At 39.1% G+C, this 22,601-nt stretch overlaps 1 protein-coding gene across 1 annotated transcript in view; it reads left to right on the forward strand.

Moving 5' to 3' along the window:
• Window positions 1–22,601, forward strand: part of ank2b (ankyrin 2b, neuronal) — a 204,049-nt gene that overhangs the window by 124,224 nt on the left and 57,224 nt on the right. The window contains exons 4-14 of the mRNA XM_071478279.1: window positions 5,796–5,894; window positions 8,416–8,514; window positions 8,731–8,829; window positions 10,071–10,256; window positions 15,422–15,445; window positions 17,757–17,855; window positions 19,305–19,403; window positions 19,955–20,053; window positions 20,883–21,080; window positions 21,268–21,366; window positions 22,339–22,437. Coding sequence (XP_071334380.1) covers window positions 5,796–5,894; window positions 8,416–8,514; window positions 8,731–8,829; window positions 10,071–10,256; window positions 15,422–15,445; window positions 17,757–17,855; window positions 19,305–19,403; window positions 19,955–20,053; window positions 20,883–21,080; window positions 21,268–21,366; window positions 22,339–22,437 — 1,200 coding nt within the window. The remainder of the gene's footprint in view (window positions 1–5,795; window positions 5,895–8,415; window positions 8,515–8,730; window positions 8,830–10,070; window positions 10,257–15,421; window positions 15,446–17,756; window positions 17,856–19,304; window positions 19,404–19,954; window positions 20,054–20,882; window positions 21,081–21,267; window positions 21,367–22,338; window positions 22,438–22,601) is intronic.

Here is a 22,601-nt window from a genome sequence, read left to right on the forward strand (position 1 = left end):
AGCTCATAACTGGTTAACGAGCATAAATGTTCCTTTTAGAAACCACATTTTAAATACATTATTTAGCATTATTTGTTCATGCTGTCCATCTCTAATCTGCACACACACACATTTTGTATTATTATTATTATTATTATCATATGAAAATGGCTCTACATTCCTGTAGGGGAATGTTTGACCAGAGAGAGTTTCTTTATTTAGGTTTAGTCATTATCTTGTCTCCTCCAACCCCATTAGCATTCCAGACATGGATGATGAGTGGCAGTGAAAGCTGATAGAACATAAACAGTCCCGTGCTGGCAACAGTCATAATGAGCAGCCCGGTAAACAAAAGTCACATGGAGTGGGAATCTAACATTTGCTTGTGGCTCTGTGTTGTGTGGAGACCTTTTTGTTATCAGCTGATGTGCTGTCATCACTTGTGCCCTTGAAGATATTTCAGGCTCCTGTGGTTGCACGTGTTTCTCTCAAGCTTTGTGTGACAGACAAGTACATTTTAAGCAAAGTTTTGAAAGGCTGGCAAACAAACATGCAGATGAGGTGTTACTCAGCAGGGTAGCAGTGAAAAGTTTAGGAATGTCAGACAAGTAGAATATGAGTCTAAAAATTTACATAGTTGTTACAGTTTTATCTCTATTTTATGTTTAACATATTGTTTGTAATATTTTACACTGGATTCATCAACATCATCATGGTCATTACCTGCAGTTTGTGTTTGCTCACTGCATCCACTGAGGCAGACAGAGTCCTGGAAAAGCGCTCCCTTTCTTTCCATGGTCGAGCTTGAACTTCATCCTCGAAATAAGCGCCATCTCTGAAAGGCTGTGTAATGTCAGTTATTGCTAATTATTATAAATGGGAGATAGTGTCTGTGTGATAATCATATTTTGCATTTGTTAGCATGTAAATTGATATGCATAGGTGATGTCTGTCTACTGGAAATACATTTCATTTTTGCAAGACACCCACAGGTTTGGTGCTAAGATGTATCTTTGCTAACTGGTATCACTGGGCCAAAGGAAAATTGATTTTCAGTGTGAAAAATCCTTCCTTAGTCTGTGACTAATAATCTGAGAGCAAACAAAATGAAAACCTACTAGCTTTTTGCAGAGATTTCATCTGCATCTGAATGGAGTTGGTGGCTCAGTTGCCATCATGTGACCAACAAAAAACATTTTTGAGAGAAATTGGGAATTTGAGATCAACCCATGCAGCCCAATCCTGTTTGCTGAGGGCAAAGGATCATGCAATATAACAGTGCAGTTAATCATATTCCTTACAGGAAGCCGTTTGCTAGAGTACAAAACAGAATATTTTTCCTTGTGCTTGAATTTGAAATAGAAAGTGACAGCTCTAGCTCATCTTGGAGAATATGAAGGGCCCAACAAATATGAAATAACCAGAAAGACATTTAGTGTCATTTGTGACAGAATCATCAAAGCAGGGGTCAAAACAAGTCAAACTTTCTCTGCTACATCTATAGCAGCATGTACAAGATTTCAGATCATACTTCAGTGATCAGTGATCAGATAATCAGTGTTGTTGAAAGCACATTAGAGGTTGGGTTGGCCCACCATCAAGATGAAAAATGTAGTTTTTTAATACAAACATGCCCATTTGTACAGAGTGATGACAGACTGGTGGTTAAAGAGTGACTGATGTTTGACCATGAAAGCACCTCAACATTCAAAAAAAGACCATGAAATCAGTCAAAACTTAGAGCCACACCAGTCAACACCCATGAGACCTAAATGACTCTACTACAGTGATGAAGTACTAGTACTGGTCTGACAAGTCAGAGGTTAATGCTTTTTGGTACCAACGGGACATTTACTGTCTCACTGCTAATAATATTTCAAACTAGCTATAAGCAGTTATTTTTTGGGATGGACTCCTGACCTTTTAGCTTTACCGTGGCTGGATGGGGCATGATGCATGATGAAGAGCTTCCTGAAGGTGAATGGAGGGCATGGTGGAGGGGGTGTACAAAGATAAACAGGGCATTTACGGTTTTAGGAGGTTGTGTGTTTAAAAGGGACACCTTCTTATGCTCCATATTAAACTGTGAGTAATCATCATGCAGTACATTTATGATACTTCAAGATGATCTATATGAGGGTGATGAAAAAAAGTTCTCCAACCTCATGGAGAGAATATTCTTCTTCAGACTTTTTCTCTGTTGTTGTCCTTTGGGACAAAAGACAGCAGCTCATACATCTGGGCTGTCTGATAGTCACAGCTGAAAAATAGCTGTCTGGTGTTTTATGGGAGAACAGTGACAGGTGCTACTTCAAACAGACTGTTTGAAGCTTGTTATGAGATGAAGAACTGTGTTTAACAGACACCGGGGAGGGTTTTAATCTATGTTTTCCCGTCTTGTTCCACAGGCAACCTACATTTTCTTAACAAGCTTTTCAATAAGGTATTATTTTCCACAGATCATCATTATTTTTGTGGCCCCTCTGTCAGTTTCTTGTAACTGATGTAGCTAGGTAGCGAGAAAGATAGAAAGGTAAAGATCCAATTTTCAATTCCTGCTTCAAAGCTTCAGTACACTCCAGAACACCAGAACTATCTGAATCTCTGAAGAAGTCCAACTCAAGTTCCAACACTTAGCATTAACATTAAAAAGTCAGCTACTGCATCCCAAAAATCCAGAGCACAGCTTAATGAGATTAAAGTCTATGAAACATCCACAGAGAATTATCTGCGCTCAAACTGTATGTCAGATCAGTCAGCTAACTATGACCAGTGTTTGGATGGTGACATGATCACAACAACTCCACTCAACAACACCTAGGTGTTATACAATAGGCAGGCATATTGCCAGTATTTTTACATCTTAAAAGTCAGAGGCAATGACCAACCAGTGTGTTTGTCAAGTCAGGTGTAAGTTTCATACTGATGTCTGACTAAAGGACCTAACTGTGAACAATGTATTACACAGTCTACTTTATGTCTTATCTCAAGTAAATGCAAACTGGCCCTTGATAGCCCACACTGAGGAAAGTGAAAATCATGACATTGCCCAGCCTATTTCAAAAACCAACACCATTACCCAACAAGAATGTTGGTACTGAGCAGTGTTCAGGGACTGTGTTTTTTACCATTACATTATTTCTTTCTACATCAGCTGTGCACGGCAACTAAAGCAGCGTTAAGGCTGGTCCGAGATTCTGGTTATGGCAAATAAACCGTGGTTAAGGTGTGGTTATGATGAGAAGAAGGTTGTGGTTATTGTGAGGGTTAGGGTTACGGTTATACATGCTACATGCCCTTCCATCACCCAGGCCTTAATACCCTTACATTCCACCTCACAACATAACAGACCCTCTAATTCCTGAATGAGCACTGAATGGTGGACATAAATTGTGAGGTGCATAATTGCCTAACTTGAATGTATATATATTCATATAAAAACATAAAGTCTTCCTATAAAGCCTTGGTTTTCCACTTTTCCAGTGAAAATAAAAAAACCCAAACCACAGAGCACCTTCAGTAAACACAATAAAGTGCCCACTTTTCTACTATTTTAAATCCAGTAGTTGTACCAACACTATGGCTAAGTGTTGTCTGACATAAGGCCAGCTGAAAGCGGGCAGGTGCAGGAACATGTCAACTGATCCAAAAACAGCAGGAACACATACTCTGCTCTGCTGTTGGACAGATGCTTCCTGCTAGCTATGGAATACCTCAGGGCAATGAAAACTCAAGCGCAGTCAGATGATTCTAGGACAAGCATTCAGTCTGTTTGGGATCCCACAGGGTGCATTTGTAGGGACCCTGGGAGTCCAGTGGGATCACAGCCTCAGGGGGGTGTGTGATGAGGGTTAGTCTGGCAGTAACAGAGGAAATTACTTATCGACTCAGAGCCTCTTTTTAAACTGCAGCCTGATGTTTGGACTGCTGAAAGGCTATTGGATCAGTGGTGGGTCACTTGGAGGTGGAAAGGGGGGAAACTGGGGAAACCATTAAACCTACATTCAGCTCCTCAAAGGCACGAAGGAAAAGGGGAGTCTGTGAATGGAGCAATGCTTTGTTTGACTGTCAAATCTTTTTCTTCAGTTTCATTCTGTTATTAAAGCTGTAGTAAGAGCAGGAATAATGCTGTTGGAAGATCTGTTTGACTGGTATCATTTGCTCTCTTTTGAACAGCTTGTGTTGAAATATAATGTGAAATATAATAGGAAAGATTTTTGGAAGTTTATTCAATCGAGGAGTAGATTCTTTCTATCTTACAACTGTAGATAAAAAGAAAAATCATGCTCATGTTACTTGCATTCATTACGGCGATCAAGTTGGAAACTTGAGAAGGCGACATCTAGGTTTCATAATTTGCTTTGAAAACATGAATCCCTAAACTATGAGTGTTTAGCTCCTAGGTAAAAGATCTTGGAATATCTTTTCACAGGGGAGCCTGGAGAAAGGCGATAAAATCTTGGTTCTCCGTAGTTCAGGACATGCAGACAATCTTTTTTAGAATACAGAATAGGAATTATTGGACTCCATCAAAAATGCCAAGGCTGGGGCTTAGGGAGGACAACAATTGTTGGAGATACAACAAAAACAGGGGCACACTGCCTTACATGCTATACAAATGTCAAAATGGTGCATAACTTCTGGTTAGATATAGTTAATTGTATTGATAACAAATTATGCATATTGGGTATTTTGCCCACAGAAGTTAATCTGCCCTCAAAGATGTGGTCCTGGGTGAAACTAGAACAATGTTATGTGGAGAGACGAGCTGGCTAGAATGGCTTCTTTTGAGCAGGTTTTCCACAGAGAGATAATAATCGTCTAGATGTTTTCAGGATGATGTGGGACCCATATCTGGTTTCAATAGGTAGAGATCATCACCAAGATTGAACTGATTTACACATATCCCATCCTTTTGCATCATATCATGCTCGATGGATGAACATGAAGTGTAATGTTCATGTTTAATAGCTTGTGCCATACACTGAGGAATGTGCATGTTGTGTTCTTATTTTTTTCTTTTTTCTCACTACCTCATACTTTGGTGTTTAATATGTTATATATACAGACAAAAGCAAAAAAAACTATACATGAAGCTATTTCTAATATTTATTATATTATTTTATTATTATTATATTTTTTAAAGCAAACTTTTTTGAAACCAGAAGTTGGAGCTGAAGTGTCCCTTGATATTCACTCTAAGTCTCACCTAAATCCCTTCATGTGCAGGTTGCAGTTTCTGAGTTTTCAAGCTTCTTGTCTCTCAGCAGAACAAGCCCCACTCATCTACTCCCTGCCAACCAGTCAGCACATGACACTCAAGAGCCCAATACAGATATGAATAGAGGTCATGAGTGATTCAAATATCAATCTGTAGTATTATGAAAGGAGAGAAGTCATTTGTCAGTAGTATCTGGAATTGTAAATGTAATGTACGGTTTTATGAAATGTGCCTCTGGTTCTTGTGGTATTTTAGAATGAATCTTCAATATTGATTTATTGTTTCAGCTGTCACAGATCAATACTAAGACAGTCATATTCAGCACCTTAGAGTGGAAAACAACACACACAAACACACACAACTATTTATAATTTGATACCTTGGACTGGCTCTGTTCCACAACAGTATAACATGACACAACATCTAAGCCAAGTTTGAGAGCCAGCTTTGATATTTCAGTCTAACCCCCCACAAGTGAGAGTGAAGGACGAGTTATGGACCTGGAGGAGGAGGTAAACCCTTCACTGTTCTTAATGCTTTGTCATCTGGTCCCTTCTTTTTTGGGGCTAACCTTTCCTCTCTTGTGTCTTTCCAGAATGGTCTTAATGCACTGCACCTGGCAGCCAAGGAGGGCCATGTGGATCTGGTCCAGGAACTGCTGGACAGAGGAGCGGCGGTGGATTCAGCCACAAAGGTCAGATACAGATGGTACTAAAAGCTAGCCAGCCAGTTATGCACTAAACCAACTGTGTCTACTAGTTACCCTCCATCATTTTATTTAGGTGTCCATGGCATGTACAACTGTCTATCTGTGTGACTCTGTACCTCTACATCTCACTTTTCTGTTCACTGTAGAAAAAACTATCTAGTGTCTGTTATATTGAAAATAGTTAATGAGTGAGCAAGACAGTGTTTTGGACACAGCCAAAGCTCTTTATGCTTGCTGCCTTGCTAGCTAACCGTCATTTAGCAAGCTAACTAGCTTTTGCGGTTGCTAATCAGACAATAAGTTAAAACAGTTTAATAAAGTTTTTTGTGTCTCGTAAAAGCTTGCAGTTTTGTCGTTTATATGCCAGCAGAGCAGAGATGTATATAAAAGTGAATGGTGCTACACAGCTAGTAATGATAGCTTAGCTGTGTTTCAGAATATATCGGCACAGTCAAAATGATGTGATGCTGGTCAAAGGTGCAGAAGATTTGCACAGTTTTAATTTAGCCCCCCAAAGCAGATGCTCTGACAGTGGTGACTCCTCTGAAATGAACTGATTTTGTGACCAGGCCTTTACTGATTAGAAACCATCACAGAGTTCACTATTTGTAAAGAAAACATAAAGATAGAATTAGCTCATAATATGTTAAAACATCTAATAACAGTTGTAACTAATGCCCCTTTTATACAGCCTGTTCAAGGCACATTTATTCCACCTTGCTGTTCTATGTAAAAGGTACAAATAGGCTGGACTAAACAAATGAAGCCACCATAATGAAAGTCCTTCTTAATGGCAATATAGCAGGAACTCTAAGACTGACTTTAAATCGGCATTAAGATTGGTTGTACTAGCACTCAGCTTCACATTTTCAGTTCTCACACTTCGTGCTTACAAGGTCAGAATCTATACATAATACTTTAACCAGCACCATGACCATTGAATTTTCCTGTTTGAGTCTAACACCATCCACTGACATCTGACACCTGAGAGGCACTGAGCCTCTGTAGCTCATTGACTGCTCAGTGTAGGTGCTCTGAATTCTGTCTAATCATATTTACATTGTAAGGATTCAGCTCTCGATTTTATCCACAGTGATTTATGATGGCTACAACATTTCAAAGTTTCTTTGACCACTGAAGAATCATGTAAGAGTGAGTGCTGCACAAAAGAAAACTAGAGCGAAATAGATTATAGTAGGAGCCTAGAAGTGACATACAGTTGTTATTGAGTTTTTGGTTGTAGTTTCAAAACACTGACATTGACAATGTTTTGACAATGTTTTGAAATAATTGTATAGGCTGAAGACAGCATGACCATCCTTTTTGAGAAGATCAGTTTCAGGTTTAGGACTTAGATTACTCACTGAGAAAAACAAGCTTCTACTGATAACTTAGTGTAGGAATAGTGCTGAGGAGTAAGTGGAGCACTAAAGGAAATTGATATGGATAGTGTACTAGTAAACATAGAGCAATGCTGATCATTCCAACTTCTGCAATTAGAGAAGGTCTAGACTCTTCACTGAGTTGGGCTCCGGAGCTGTGACTCTTGTTGATGTTGCTCCAAAATGCCACTTCATCTAAATCTACAGTGGCAAGAACAAGTCAGTGAACCCTTTGGAAATTCCTGGTGTGATTTGTCATAAAATGTGATCTGATCTTCACCTAGGTAACAAATGTAGTGCCCCTAAGCAAATATCACATAAACATTTTTTTTTGTCTTTATTTCACACTGGTGGAAAAAGTGAATAAACCACTGAACCATTGATACTGTATTTGTGATACTGTATCATATAGAGTGTTTTTGTGATACAGGCATCTTAAGGGAACATTTAGTGAGAAGTTAATAGTTCTCTATTTAAATTAACTGTTGTCTCAGTTTGGTTATTAGCAATCCATACTTGATGCTTAAAGCAAAATTATATGCATTTGTTTATAGAATAAGTATTTTTCATAATATCAAAAATATATTTTTTTCTGGAGTTTTGTACAGTCTTCCCTGCTGCCAAATCCAACCCTCATTTCACTGCTTTGGTTACTGTACACTTTACTATGCATGTGTATCATGTGACAAGCGAAAATATACAGTAGATATATTGCAATATTTGGGCTGTTCTGTGTCAAATTATATAATTTTTGATATTTTCCAAGCCTACACAGTATCACAATATATTTGTGGCCTGTTAACTACTTCACCTTGTATGTAAAGAACAACAGCTGCACTGTGAATAATAACTGGAGGAGAAACATTAAAATATGTGGAACTTAATGATCTTACATTAATTAGAGATCGACTCTCAGCCAAATCTGTGTGGTGGTGACAGGTTGATTACAGTACTCAGTTATTCATTATTGCATTACTTTACAGCTGGATTGTTTAAAAATTACAGCAACAGATCTTTTAATAAGGTTGGGTTGTAATGAAAAATGCTGATATGAAGCGTGGAGCTTTGTATTTTAGAAATCATTCCTTTTTCTAATGGTTCTTTTATGTTTTCTAATAATGCAGAAAGGAAACACAGCACTTCACATATCCTCTCTAGCTGGTCAGGCTGAGGTGGTGAAGATCCTGGTCAAGCGAGGAGCTGACATCAACGCACAGTCTCAGGTGAGTCTCTGCTGCTGTAGGTGTTTAAAGCTGTCATCCTCTTCAGAGTCACTGACAATAGCACCTCTCGGATTACTCAGCATTAATATCATTATAGAGGGGCATGGTTTTATTTTGGGCTGTGTTTTGTTGATGATTGTGGAGTGTGTGTGTACAATTTTTTTTCATGACCAGTAATTTATCCATTAACTTGATGTACTTGCCTGTGTGCTGTAGAATGGATTCACTCCGTTGTACATGGCCGCTCAGGAGAATCACCTAGATGTGGTGCGATACCTTCTGGAAAATGGAGGCAACCAGAGCACTGCTACAGAGGTGAGATGACTCCATCAGACTGTCCCATGGCATCAAACATACAGTATACTCTATCACGGCAAATAATTAATTAAAGACTCTGTAAATGGTCGTCACTGCCACTAGATGTTGCACTAGACCACCTGTCAGACCAAAACTAATGCTTCGTCGGCCACACCTTCAGCCTCCATTTGGCCACAACCCCCCTCCCCAACCTTCATGTTCTCAGTCAGCAAGGTGTTACACAGCCCGGCAAAGTGGAAATGAAATAAAAATACAGATATAAAATAAAATGAAAATACAGATATGTAACATTATGTACCCATGAGGTTCCTTAAATATGGAGGAGACGAAAAGCTAGTTCTGAGTGCAGCTGGAGCCCTTTTGCAGCCCATAGGGTTCTCCCCTCAGTAAAGCTAGACCAGTTTTGGCTGCACGGTTGGACTGGAAAGAAATTCAGCCTTGGACTTATCCACTGGGACCGGCTGCATGATTGACACTGATAGAGCTGGTAAAGACACTGATGGGGCCAGTAAAAACCACCAGCTGGGGGAGCTGTTTAGCTCAGCACCCGCCCCATGTGTTGAGGCTATAGTCCTCACTGCAGGCGGCCCAGGTTCGAATCCTGCTCCAAGTGGCCCTTTCCTTCATGTCATTCCCCCTCTCTCTGCCTCCCCATTTCCTGTCTCTCTCAACTGCCCTATCAATAAAGGCATAAAAGGCCAAAAAAAAACAAAAAAAAAAACCAAACCGCCAGCTGACCTGGATTTGAAGCCGGTAGTCCCCATGGCCAGTCCACCCGGTTGTAACTCTTTCTTTGTCGGAGGCCCTTTTTGATAAATGTCAGTAACAAATTTCATGACAATCCATACAGTTATAGTTGAGACACAAAGTTATGTGGCCATGTAGTCAACATTGCCATCCCTAAAGCTAAAGATAGTAAATTTACCATATCAACTGTTACAGGACAGGCAGTTCCACCCCTCCCCATTGCCTTTTACCCAGCCTTGATTAGTAAATGTATTTATTCTTTTGAAAAGAAGAATATCCCACACACTGCTCTTGCTCAGCATCACAATTTGATGATCATCCTAACGTAAGATGGTCAATTTACTGTACAAACACTCACTAAATATATTTCATCCAAACAGGTCAGACGTTTGAAGATACTGCCTTTTACTGAAAGTTCCCAGATGGAGGATTTCCTGAAAACAAGATGTCACTAATCCTCAACCTTTTCTTTCTTGTCTTCCCGCATCCAGGATGGCTTCACCCCTCTGGCCATCGCCCTCCAGCAGGGCCACAACCAGGTGGTTTCTATCTTACTCGAGAACGATACTAAAGGCAAGGTCCGCCTGCCTGCCCTGCACATCGCTGCCCGCAAGGACGACACCAAGTCAGCTGCCCTGCTCCTCCAGAATGACCACAATGCTGACGTCCAGTCCAAAGTATGCCCACAGCACTGTTTGTCTCCGAAGGGGCTTGCATGTGTGGAAGTCAAGCTAATGTGATGCTATGTGTTTGTGTCAGTGTGTCCATACTGAGGTTATTCTAGTGCATTTGGCGAAATAGCATCTGGTGACATCTGAGGTAAAGAGTGAAGACAGTAAAGTCTAGAAAACCAGTCAAGCTTTCTTGGTCTTAATGGTTTTTGGCTTCTTAACACAGGGGTTCTCCCAGCAATCCTGTAAGAGTCTTTGAATGGAGACACCTTGTTTATAACTGCTATTAAAATGTGATCTGGATCTCAATACGTTTTCCTATTGGTCAACAATCAGATCTCGGGGGCGGCCCAGTAGTCGAGTGGTTAGGGTGCGTACCATGTGTGAGCGCAAGACGCTCTTAGCAGACAGTCACGGGTTCGACTCCCGATTGGTCTGACTCTTTCCTGCATGTCATTCCCCTCTCTCTACCCCCTTTCCTGTCAGTCTCCACTGATCTATCATAAAGGCACAAAAAGCCCAAAAAAATAATAAAAACAAAAAACAATCAGATCTCATTACAGCCGATCCTCATAATAATAGGGTCTAATTTTTATTGTTCATTATGTAAAGTAAGTGAGTGGGTGGAAAGCTGGCAACAAATAATTACATGGAAGGTGATGTTACAGAACAATAGTGTGGACTTCTCCATGTGTGGGCTGAGCTGTAGATGTAGTGATCACATTACTGCTGGTGGTGATGACATTTATGATGACATTTCTACCCAGCATGATGACCTGGTAGTCCATAGTGACGACGTTCCTGTCTATTCAGGGTCTTGATGATTTGATTCAAAAATGTAATGTTTCGGAACAGAACCGCAACAGTAAGGCATGACTGACTAGTAGAACTGAGAGATCAAGTTAAACCGTTGGTCAGCCAATTGCCACAAGACTGAGTCATGAAGTTACACCATTGGTCAGCTGGTTGAGTGTTGGAGTTTCTCTGTTGGCTGTTGCTCTTTCAAAATAAAGTGGCACAAACAGTTTCTTAGGGGGTGTTTACAGCTGCAGTGTTGCCAACTTAGTGCATTCATCACTAGATTTAGAAACTTTTTTTAAAATCACTTAGCAACAAATTTAGCAACTTTTTGGAGAAACATTAGCTGCTTTCCAAAGAAGAGAGCCTCCAGTTCTGCCCTCTCCATATCTGCTCTGTTCAGTGAGCAGCAGAGAGGCGGAGCAGCAGTTTGTTACCCAGATGGAGGCTGTGGTCTGTGTTAGAGACAAAACGATATTCACTTTCTCACTGAGAGATCATTTTGCAGTAAATACAACTGAAATCACAGCTCTGTCTTTGTCCTTAATTTATGTGTTTGGTGATTTTGTCAAAGGACGTAGTTAAAAAAATTTTAGCTGTAGTATAGTCATTATTACATTACATTTCAGTCATTATTACATACTTGCTCCGCTGTCTGACAACTGAAACAGAAAAACTTGTAAATGAGAACAGCTTTATTGTGAATTGAGCTGTATTAAAATACTGTCTATGTGAGCACAGAGAGGAGGAGAGAAGCAAACAGATAGAGAGCTGAAACCAGCTGACAGAGAATGTTAATACGACGTGATGATGTCAGTTCTTTACAGCAGTTCCAAAACAGTTTTCAAGTATGTCCTCAATTCACCACATTGACCATATGCAGTGACTATGACCATATTGTTCCTCAGAACAAGTAGTTTGGGTTCACTTAACCAGACATTAACAGCAGCGGTGGCAGATCAGGGTTATGTCCTAGGTTTGTTTTACTGACGAGTGAACTTTGTGGCCTTACGAATTATTTCAGTCAGGGGCAAAGACAGGAAGTGCAGCAAAACCCATGCCCCTGTTAGAAAAGAATCTGGGGTGGATGACTAGGTCAACAAAGCATGCAACAGTTGAATTATTGAGTGCAAATTTGTAACGGAATCTTTAAGCAGAACGGACAATGCTGAATCATCACCCTCACAGAATGAGTAAGTGTCTTTTAGCAGTGGACCTCCTCTCACTGCTGACTGACTGACAGCTTAGCTGTGATGTAGAGTGTTCACTGACAGAACACAAAAGCTTCACAAACTATCATGATGTGACAACTTCCCAAAGTGCCAAACTTTGCCATGGTATTAATGGTGATACATTCGCTTACAGGTACTGACGTCCATTGAATGGTGATTATATCACTTTGCGTGGAAAAAAATGGACAAACTGTGTTTGCACCTATTTTGTTGTTTATTGTGGAAGAGGCATTAGGCAAGAGGAGGTGGAAAATTGTTTTGATATCTTACAAATGCACGTGTGACTGCCCTATGTAATTTCTGACAGATCTGATGTCTGATTGTATCACACTGTTGTTTTATCCAGATAGAACATCAATACCAATCACAGCATGTGTAAATAGGGTCCCAGAAAACATATATGTATGATTTAGTGTATGACAGAAGACCACTAACTTGTCGTGATGTACTTTTATACCTGTGTATCATGTGTTTGTGTTTCCATCAGTGTGTCTATGCATCTCTGTGTCTTTCTTCCTCTCTCTCTCATTCAGTGTGTCTGTGCCTGCCACGTCAATCCTGATCCTGCCAATAACTGGGTCTCTCCCTCTTTTTCCTTTCTCTCTTTAAATGCTACCACTCACGCACTTCCCCCATCACCCTCCTCCTACTGCGCCGTACTGGTGTCTAAGTGTAGCACTGTCCACTGCATGGAATGTGCCGCTGTCTGCAGGTTGAATGGTGATGATATCTGAGGCTGCATGCAACCACTGGGGGGGTGGAGGTTGTTTTTACTGTTGTTTGACCGTGGGCGAGGGATGGGAGAGGTTTTCACTGGTAATCCGGTATTGGTTAGAACTCACAATTACCCGTCAAGGAGCTCAAGTTTTCAGTTGTGATTGTTTCTCTGATACCGGATAGTGGTTTTAAGTGACGTGGCTAGAGTGAATCCGATGAAGAGGAACTCGATTTGCTGCACTACACAGGCCTGAATGTCAATGCTTCTGCAGTAGCTGCAGTGTTTTTTAACATGCCGCCAGTTATGTCGATGTAATGAAACTGTGATGCATGCATTTAGTATGATGCCATATTTGATTCTGCTGTTGTGATGCAGCTCTGCTCAATATGACTCATATTGAAGACCCACAGAAAAAACAGCTACAAATGGCTGCATGTACACTCACATTAACACATATGTACATAAAACACATGTTGCTGTCACACAAGGACACAGTTCTAATTAAATACCCTGGCAAAACAGTCCGGTGATGGTTATCTAAAACGCTCTACTTACATAACAATTCACTTAACAGTGTTCTTATTGAAAACTGCAGCTGTCAAAGTTTTCTCTTTTGGTCAAGTGGGACACTGTTCAATAAACATAGATCCTTTAAGTGATAGCAAGAACTTATTACAACAAGGGTCTTGTTTTTGTAGTTTTAGCCATTTTAGCCATTCATTGGTACAAAATTGTGCTCACCATGTTAGCCTGAAACTAAGATTAGAAAGATTAGAACCACAGACTGTAAATAAAGATGGATGTAGCATCTGAAATCTTCATCCCTGGCTTTCTCAAGAGGGATTTTGAAGCTGAGTGGACTGCTCCACTGTCGCCATTTGGCAGTGCCTGACTCCGCCTAACTCCACAAATGGGCAAAGAGGCGGGGCTCAGGCTTCGATGAATGCCGGATTGTGGCAGCATAGGCTCACCCACCTGTCACTCAAAGCAGCCAGGCGGTAAACATGTTTATTTCTGCTGTAAAGTTGGACATTTTAACATGAGAGTCTGTAGGGACTGACTCACTATTGGAACCAGATTCAAGTGGCCGTTCGGTTAGAACTGATAAGTAAAGCTACAGAATAAGACCCAAGTTGTAATAAACCAGAACTATCTTTTAGCAGCCACTGCAGCCACATGTGGCAAGTACAGGATAATGTCATGCTGATCTTCCCTTTCCCACTGTAATTTACTTTTGTGAGAGAACTGTTGAAATGTTTGTGTCACACGCTAAACAAACTGTACAGCAACTCCGAAAGTCAGCAAACTGACTCAGTCTTATCAGTAATATCTGTCTAAAATTTGCAAACACGAGCTAACATTAGCCACCACAGGCTACTGGTCATACTAGACCAGGGGTCGGCAACCTTAAACACTCAAAGAGCCATTTGGACCCGTTTCCCACAGAAAAGAAAACACCGGGAGCCACAAAACCCTTTTGACATCTAAAATGAAGATAACACTGCATATATCGTTTTTTACCTTTATGCTATGTATAAAAAAACTATAGTGTGTTGCATTTATGTAATCAAGGAAGAGCTACAGAAAATGAAATTTTATTTCTGCATGCAACAAAAACACTTTGAACTCCGAAAAAAAAAGACGCTTGGTTGAAGGTTACTTTCAAATAAAATACTCAATGTCTATTTGAGTTCTCTTTGTCAGCAGTGAAAGCAAATTAATCTGCCCACGTTCTGTTTTCTTCAAAAACTTTTCTTTTCTTGGATTTATCCATGGTTGACCTACCGGGGGTCGAAAAGCTCAATAAATCACATGCCGGTGGGTTGTCACACATATTGTTGTGACGCATATTTTGAGCGACAAAAAATTAAACATGTTTTATTTTAATGTTACAAGATTACCATAATCTTCAAATTTAGAATTACATTTAAAATACTAACAAACTAAAATAAAATAAATTTTAATTAAATACTCATTATTTATTTTCCAAAGCCACAGGGAGCCGCAGCAGAGGGATGAAAGAGCCACATGTGGCTCCGGAGCCACCCCCTGTACTAGACCAAGTAAAGATTTAACAGCAAAACCTCTGAGCCTGCTGAATGAATGTATCACTTCTTCTTAAAAATGTTAAATAAATGATAAATTGCAAAATCAAATAAGAGATTAACTGATAATAAAAGCGATTATTAGTTGTCATCCTTGCAAGACATTTTTCTCCGTGACAGATTTCACTTCTGTGTGAACTTTACATAGCTGCTCTGGCAGAGCACTTTAAATGGGAGTGACCCACACCAGCCATGTTGCTTGCCAGTTTAGTATCTGACTGCATAGCTGGCTCTGAGCTGCTGTGCATCTAACTACAATACAGTGTCATACAAGACTAACTTAACTGATGTTTCCCTTCCTCATTCCTCCTGCTACAGATGATGGTCAATAGGACTACTGAGGTATACAAATGCTCCTTTAATTCTCTATTCACGATACAGTATAGTCCCATCACTTTGTCTTTGTCTTTTCTTCCACTATTTATTTCCTCCACTTCCACAGCACTGCATGGTGTAAATAAAGAATCATTTGGTTCATTTTACACTTCCCACAACGTCTTTTAGTTTGGTATAAGAAGCCACCATGCACGACTGATAGGAATGGCCAGAGCACTGCCATGTGTCCTGCACTCAGGCACTGCACACAATTTGCTTTAGTTTTTGGCTTTGGGTCTTATTATTCATGCTGTGTGTATGCATTTTCATTCTTTCTTTTCTCTTTCTTTTGTATTAATTTTTGTTACTCGCTCAGAATATCCCTTTTTTTCATATTTGATGCTCAATTAATTTACAAATATCTCTAAACAACATCTTTATTGAGATGTGAGGTTTGTTGATTTATTTTAAATGATTATATTTTCCTCCTGTAAGGTTTTGATTTGATGAATACTGTGCTGGTGCATTTTTGGAACAGCTATGAATTTATACTGTCTATTGATCTGTCTTGTGATTTTGTCTGTTTATGTTGTACTGCATGATTTCTAGAGATGCACTATGAGCTACTTAGTTTAAAACAGCATTGGTTAAATGACTGTAAATATTACAATATACTGTTCCTCAATTGTGGAAGTCCAGCACTGCCAAAGAAAAATGAAAACTTTTAATTAAACTGAAATATTTTCCATTTCTAAAATACATTTTTTTAATCGATACTATAAAATCCATTATTACCTCCAAAATGAATACTTTTTTGATAAATAATTTTCAATGTTTTCCAAAGCATAACACTGCAATGATAATAATCAATATAAAACTGACTTTTGTCTTTATTTTCAAATTAGTATACAATGTACAACCTACATAAAAGAAATTAAATGTTGTGCATGGTTTTTAGCGAGTTGGCTTTTATAATCCTCCCAGATGTTTTGATAGTTGATTTTGATAGAGTTCACAATAGGGGCCTGGGAGAATCATTCCTCTATAAAAATGGTAATTAAAAACAGCAGAGATTATTTGATTTTCATACAATTTGAGCTAAAATTAAAATGTAATTCATATTCAACTTTACCATCGATTTGTTTCTGTTTAGATTCAACATTGTCTGCCATTTTGAAAAATGAAAATTAACTGTTAATTTCATTTCAGTTTCTTTGGATAAATATGGAAGTGTTTTGCTTTGGAGTAAACTGAACATTTCTTTCCAGTGGAATTTTCCTTTTCTTTTTGGCAGTAATTGTGCATGTTTAAACATGATGATTAAAATGCAAATTAGATTTTTCTGCCATACATAATGAACACATACATTTAAATTAATGAAGTGATTAATTTTAATATTGGCAATCCTGGTTTTCCATACTTAACAGCTTTCTAAGCAATTATTTCAAATGCATGCATTTCTGTGGAAGATTTTTAACTTACTGGAATATAACTTAAGTTCTTTTACCACTACAAACAATGCTAATCAGTAATGGCATGGGAATAATGTTTTTAAAATATTACCTGCTTGGCCAAAGATTTGGTATTGAATAGCATGTTGCGTCCACGCTACTTTAAATTGCACCATTCTAAGCTTTTGATTGTGTAAAGTTTGAAACCATCACGTTAGCCACTGTATTCTTCACACTTTTGTAAACGACTTTTTCACATTAAATCGGACCACACTTACAGAACGGCAAGGTAAGGCAAGAATTTCACAACTACTCACACCTGCTCTGCAGTCTCTAACTTTTCTCATATATTTCTCATTGCTAACTCTAATACTTTTATGACATACAGTTAACATAGTGCATTTTGGTGATGGGAAATGTTCTCCACTTCTTATGTGCCACTCTATGATTTCACTATAATTTGATTTTGGGTAGCAGATATTGTTTATCCATCTTCATGTCAATCTTGATGACAGTCTGTGTGTACTGTATGTCTCTTTGTTCCACTTTTGTTTTTGTCTTTTTCATTTCAAATTGTTTTTTGAAGCCAAAGAAAGTTTGTCTTTCATTTTTGTTTCTGTTTTTGAAAACCTGCATGGAAGTGTGTTTTGGGGTTGTGTGTACGGGTGCTCCATATACTTGAATATTTTCAAAGTATTTTTTTTCCTGTGATTTTTACATTTTTCTTGTTTTCAGTTTACCTTTTGTTCACCTGTGATGCTTGATGCAACTGCTGCATGCTGGGAAGACTAAAGGTCAAGAGGTGCAGGTCAGAGTTCAAGTACATGATGTAAATGTCTGACCTCTCTCCTCCTCTGTGTCTTTCTCTTTTCCTGTCTGTCTTTCAGAGTGGATTCACCCCTCTGCATATCGCTGCCCACTATGGGAACGTCAATGTGGCCACCCTCCTGCTGAACCGAGGCGCGGCAGTAGACTTCACTGCAAGGGTAGGATGCCACACACACACACACACACACACACACACACAAACACACACACACACACACACACAAACACACACACACACACACACACACACACACACACACACACACACATCTTCATCACTTCAGAGAACATTACATTAACTTACATTACATTACTTACTCTACCCTTAACCTAAACCTAACCTTGTCCTAACCTTAAACCAAGTCTTCATTCTAAAATCTTAGCCCTGTATACCCAAGAATTATCTACTGAGTTTATGTCTGACTGATCATCAGCGCACAAACACATGATGCTTTCTTGTGATTGACAGTCCATACTCACCTATAATTTTAGCTAATTTACTGACAACTTCAGTTTGGTTGTGTACAACTTGAATATGTTGCTTGGCTTGTTTTGTAGTCTCATGTGTAGTCACATTGGTGAAGATTTTTTCTTCTCCTAAATGTTCTGGGCTCCCGAAGGCACCAAGGCAAATCTACTGATGTACTTTTGAATTACACAGTCAGCCCCCCCACCCCCCCCACCCTGCTGTCATCCCTTTTGTCCTGAGTCTCATGACTATGTGTGGTCTGAAGATCTACAAGCGCTCACACACACGCAAAGAAAACCCTCGTCAAGTGGGGCCTCCTTTTTTCATGGATCAACACACAACACAGAGACAGCATTTTTAACTGAGGCAAATGGCTTTGAAAAGGCCAGGCTTAATTTATAGACAGGGTGTCTGACCAAATACCAAATCTTCCCTCCAATCCAAAATACTAATTTCCATTTATGACCAGACCATTTCCAGTGTGAGTTTTGTCCCTTCATCAATATCATCCAGAGATGACTATTTTTAACCATGCAAACAATGTGGATAAGAATAGCTCTCAAAAATAAATAAATAACACACTCACATTTGTTCTTAGCCTCATGGGATTGCTTGTGTGACTGGAAAGGAGGTTGCAGAGATCTAAAATCCCATCCCAAGGTTTGAGAGAATGTGCCCCTTTGTCTTGTATGAGACAAGATACCATCCTACAGAGATGAGATCAAACTTCCTTGGTCCAAAGTGACACTATGGATAAAATAAGGTTTCTTCAGCAGGTTCTGGTCAAATGGGTCTGGGCAAAGTTTTACAGTGTTGAACAGCATTTCAATGAAAAAAAAACACACTAACAAAATTCTCCATGTACAATTTAAAAGAACATTAAAATGCAAAGAAATTTTATTTTGAAATAAGATTTTTAAGGACTTACTTAACTAGTTATTTCAAGAAGCAATATGATAATAATGATTGGTGTCAGCTATTTTATTTTATGTATATATTGTTTTATTGTAAATGGGATTTTATTTAATTATGAAATTTCATTTTAATGGGTTTGTTTTTTGTGGATTTAATTTTAATATCAGTAACCTTTTAATGACTAATATGTCTAAGATAAAATGCTCTTCTGTCCTCTCTGCAGAATGGAATCACTCCCCTCCATGTGGCCTCCAAGCGTGGCAACACTAACATGGTTCAGCTGTTATTGGACCGTGGCTCTCAGATTGATGCTAAAACAAGGGTGAGTACCACGAAAAAACAGAACTAAGACAAAGCTACATGATCTGAGGTCTGAGTTGTAGACTGAATATCATTATATCCTCATGGGCCTAGGCCCATTTCTCCACCTGTTTGATATTGGTGATGCTACAACACACAGTCAGCTTATGACTGTTCATCTGCATTAGTGACGACAGATGTTTCCAGTTCATCTGCACCTCAGTGGGTCAGTGGATTAATTTCAGTATCACATGGGACTGACCTCTGCCTGGTGTTATTTTGTTGTGCACCAGCCAGCAGGATTTAATTCAGACCCATACAAACAACATGCATTGTGGGTTATTCACTGGCTACGTCTGCATGTAGATACCTGCCTATGTTACAGCACCTGCTGAAATCTGGGGGTTGAGGTTAAGCTATTCACCTCAAGTTACCTGACTTGGTTAAAAAGGGACTTCATGTAATCACTGACATCAGTAAAGTTGAACCACCATTGTTCTTTAGCCTCTAGCCAGGTTAGTGTCATTACATGCTGAACGCCCAAGTTCTGTGTGTGTGTGTGTGTGTGTGTAGGACGGTCTCACTCCCCTCCACTGTGCAGCTCGGAGTGGACATGATACAGCTGTGGAGCTGCTGCTGGAGAGAGGAGCGCCCTTACTGGCCAGGACCAAGGTGTGTCACGTGTCTGTTCACCTTTACCACTGAGAAGCTGCTCATCTCAGACACAGACTGACAGTAACTGTCACCTCTTGATGGTGCACTCAACTATTGAAAGGAACAGTTTGACATTTTGGGAAATACATGCCATTACTGATAGTAATTTCATCTCTATATATCCAATACAGAGGTTCCTTGTCTATTTATTAAGTGTAGAAACAGTAGAAGTAGAAACAGTGGTAAATATAAAACATTGTAGTTTAATTTGAATTTACTTTGGAGCTATTTATTTATCGAAAACAGCATGCTGTCCATATGCAGTAATAAGATTACTGCTGGAAATCTGGTGACTCTTGGATGTATTTATCAGTTGAATTCTAGCTAACAAGATACAACATGTAAGTAAGGCAGCTTTGGAGGCCTAGGGAGTTTTGTTTTTTTTTTGCACTTTTGACAAAGCTAGCACAGCTCTGTTCCCCTTAGTTCCTCTGCTTCCAGTCTCAGTATTAAACTAGGCTAAAAATATGAAATGCTTTCTCCTTTCAACAATATTAAAATAAAAAACAAAACCCTTTAAGGCTGCATTCATCAGTTTTGAACATCAGACATATTTGACATATTATGTAACATGATAGCAGATAACAGTTGCCTATTTACACATCCAGCAGACACAGATCTAAAACACTGATGAAACTTCAGTATTTACTCTCCTATTAGCTCCAGTGCTACCAACCAGTTATCCGGCTTTTAGCTGCTAACTGGTTGGTAGTTCCTAACTCTGTGTTTGTGTAATTATTATTATTATATTCTCCATCAAACTAAACAACCTCTCTTTCACTTTTAGAACGGGCTGTCTCCCCTCCACATGGCGGCACAAGGTGACCATGTTGAATGCGTCAAACATCTTCTGCAGCACAAGGCCCCTGTTGATGATGTCACGTTGGACTACCTGACAGCGCTCCATGTGGCAGCACACTGCGGTCATTACAGAGTCACCAAACTTCTGCTGGACAAGAGGGCCAACCCCAACGCCCGCGCACTGGTGCAATAAACAGAATATTCAAAATCTTACCTTGTATTGAAATACCATTATATTGTATATATGTTTAATGATAAGGACCTATGTGTCTGGAATAAAGTAAAATAATAACATAAGAAATAGAAAACATCTGAGACTGTCAACAAGAATAACCTTTACTGTATATGTGTGTGCCATGTTTCCTCTACAGAACGGCTTCACTCCACTGCACATAGCCTGCAAGAAAAACCGCGTAAAGGTGATGGAGCTGCTCGTCAAGTATGGAGCTTCTATCCAGGCCATCACAGAGGTACTTCACATGTCGGACACAAACTATGTCAGCAGAAATGTTTCGTATTCTTTGGACTCACTTATTCAACCAGATGGGCTGTGGTATTCTTGTTATCATATGTCTGATTATGAGGAAGTGTAGGGAGTTGTAAATACAGGAGATTAATCTCTAATTCTTGTGCCAAAATGTAGTAATTGTATTAAAAAATAATATTAGTTCATAGTCATCATTGTTTGAAATGAACATTGGCTACATCTGGACATTTTGCTTCATTCCATATTTACCTTTTTGGCAAGAAGCTCACCTGATGCTAACATTAGCATATAGAGCTAACGCAAGATTATTTACATTTTCTGAACAGTGGCCACTATGACAATTACAAGATAATGGTAAATGTTAAAACATAGTGTAAGACTAGCACAAATAAACATGAACATTATAAATGTGGTGTCTATTACAGCAGAATTTGTAGAACTTAGCATCTAAGTTTAGCATATTTTTGTATTAGAGTCCCCTGTTTGATTTCTAATTAGAGTATAATTTGGTGTAATAGTTTCTAAGTATCACTTATTTTGGATCTAATATCTAATTGAATGTTAGAAATAGAGCATAATTAAGGTGTGTGGTGTTTAATTAGGGCTTAACTGTGTTTGTTTATTATCTAACAAAGAACATGTTATTTGTAGTTTTGTCTAATTTGATGAAGTACAGCTTGTTAGCTTATATCTTATGAGTGCACTGTTAAATAAAGTTTTTTAATGGTCACCATGTTTTTCCAGTTTGAAAACCAGAGGTCAAATCCAGCAGGACTTTGTGATTTTGTCAGATTAGGTTCAGGAAAGTTTGATGTTGATATAGGAGTGAATTATTTTTTTATGAACATTGTTTACTGTTTTGCACACTAATACATTTGATGAGCTTTGCATGAGCATTGGAAAAGACTTACATTTTGTCCTGTGGTCCCTCTTCTACCTCCCCTCCTGTGTGCAGTCTGGATTGACTCCCATCCACGTAGCAGCCTTCATGGGTCACCTCAACATTGTTCTGCTCCTATTGCAGAATGGAGCTTCACCCGATGTCAGCAACATTGTGAGTAATGAGAAACAACCCAATCAGAGAGCAACAAAGCAGTTAATTCAGTAATTCATTAATAATTCTCAAGTAATTTAGTTACTTTTCATTGGGAAAAAGTGTCCTAAAATAGCATTTAATTGATATGTTAGTTTCAGTATGATTCTGTTGAATATGTGTGT

The sequence above is a fragment of the Trachinotus anak genome, unplaced genomic scaffold (assembly GCF_046630095.1).
Source record: "Trachinotus anak isolate AG129_WGS33_773 ecotype Australia unplaced genomic scaffold, CSIRO_AGI_Tana_v1 ptg000005l, whole genome shotgun sequence".
NCBI classification, from domain to species: Eukaryota; Metazoa; Chordata; class Actinopteri; order Carangiformes; family Carangidae; genus Trachinotus; species Trachinotus anak.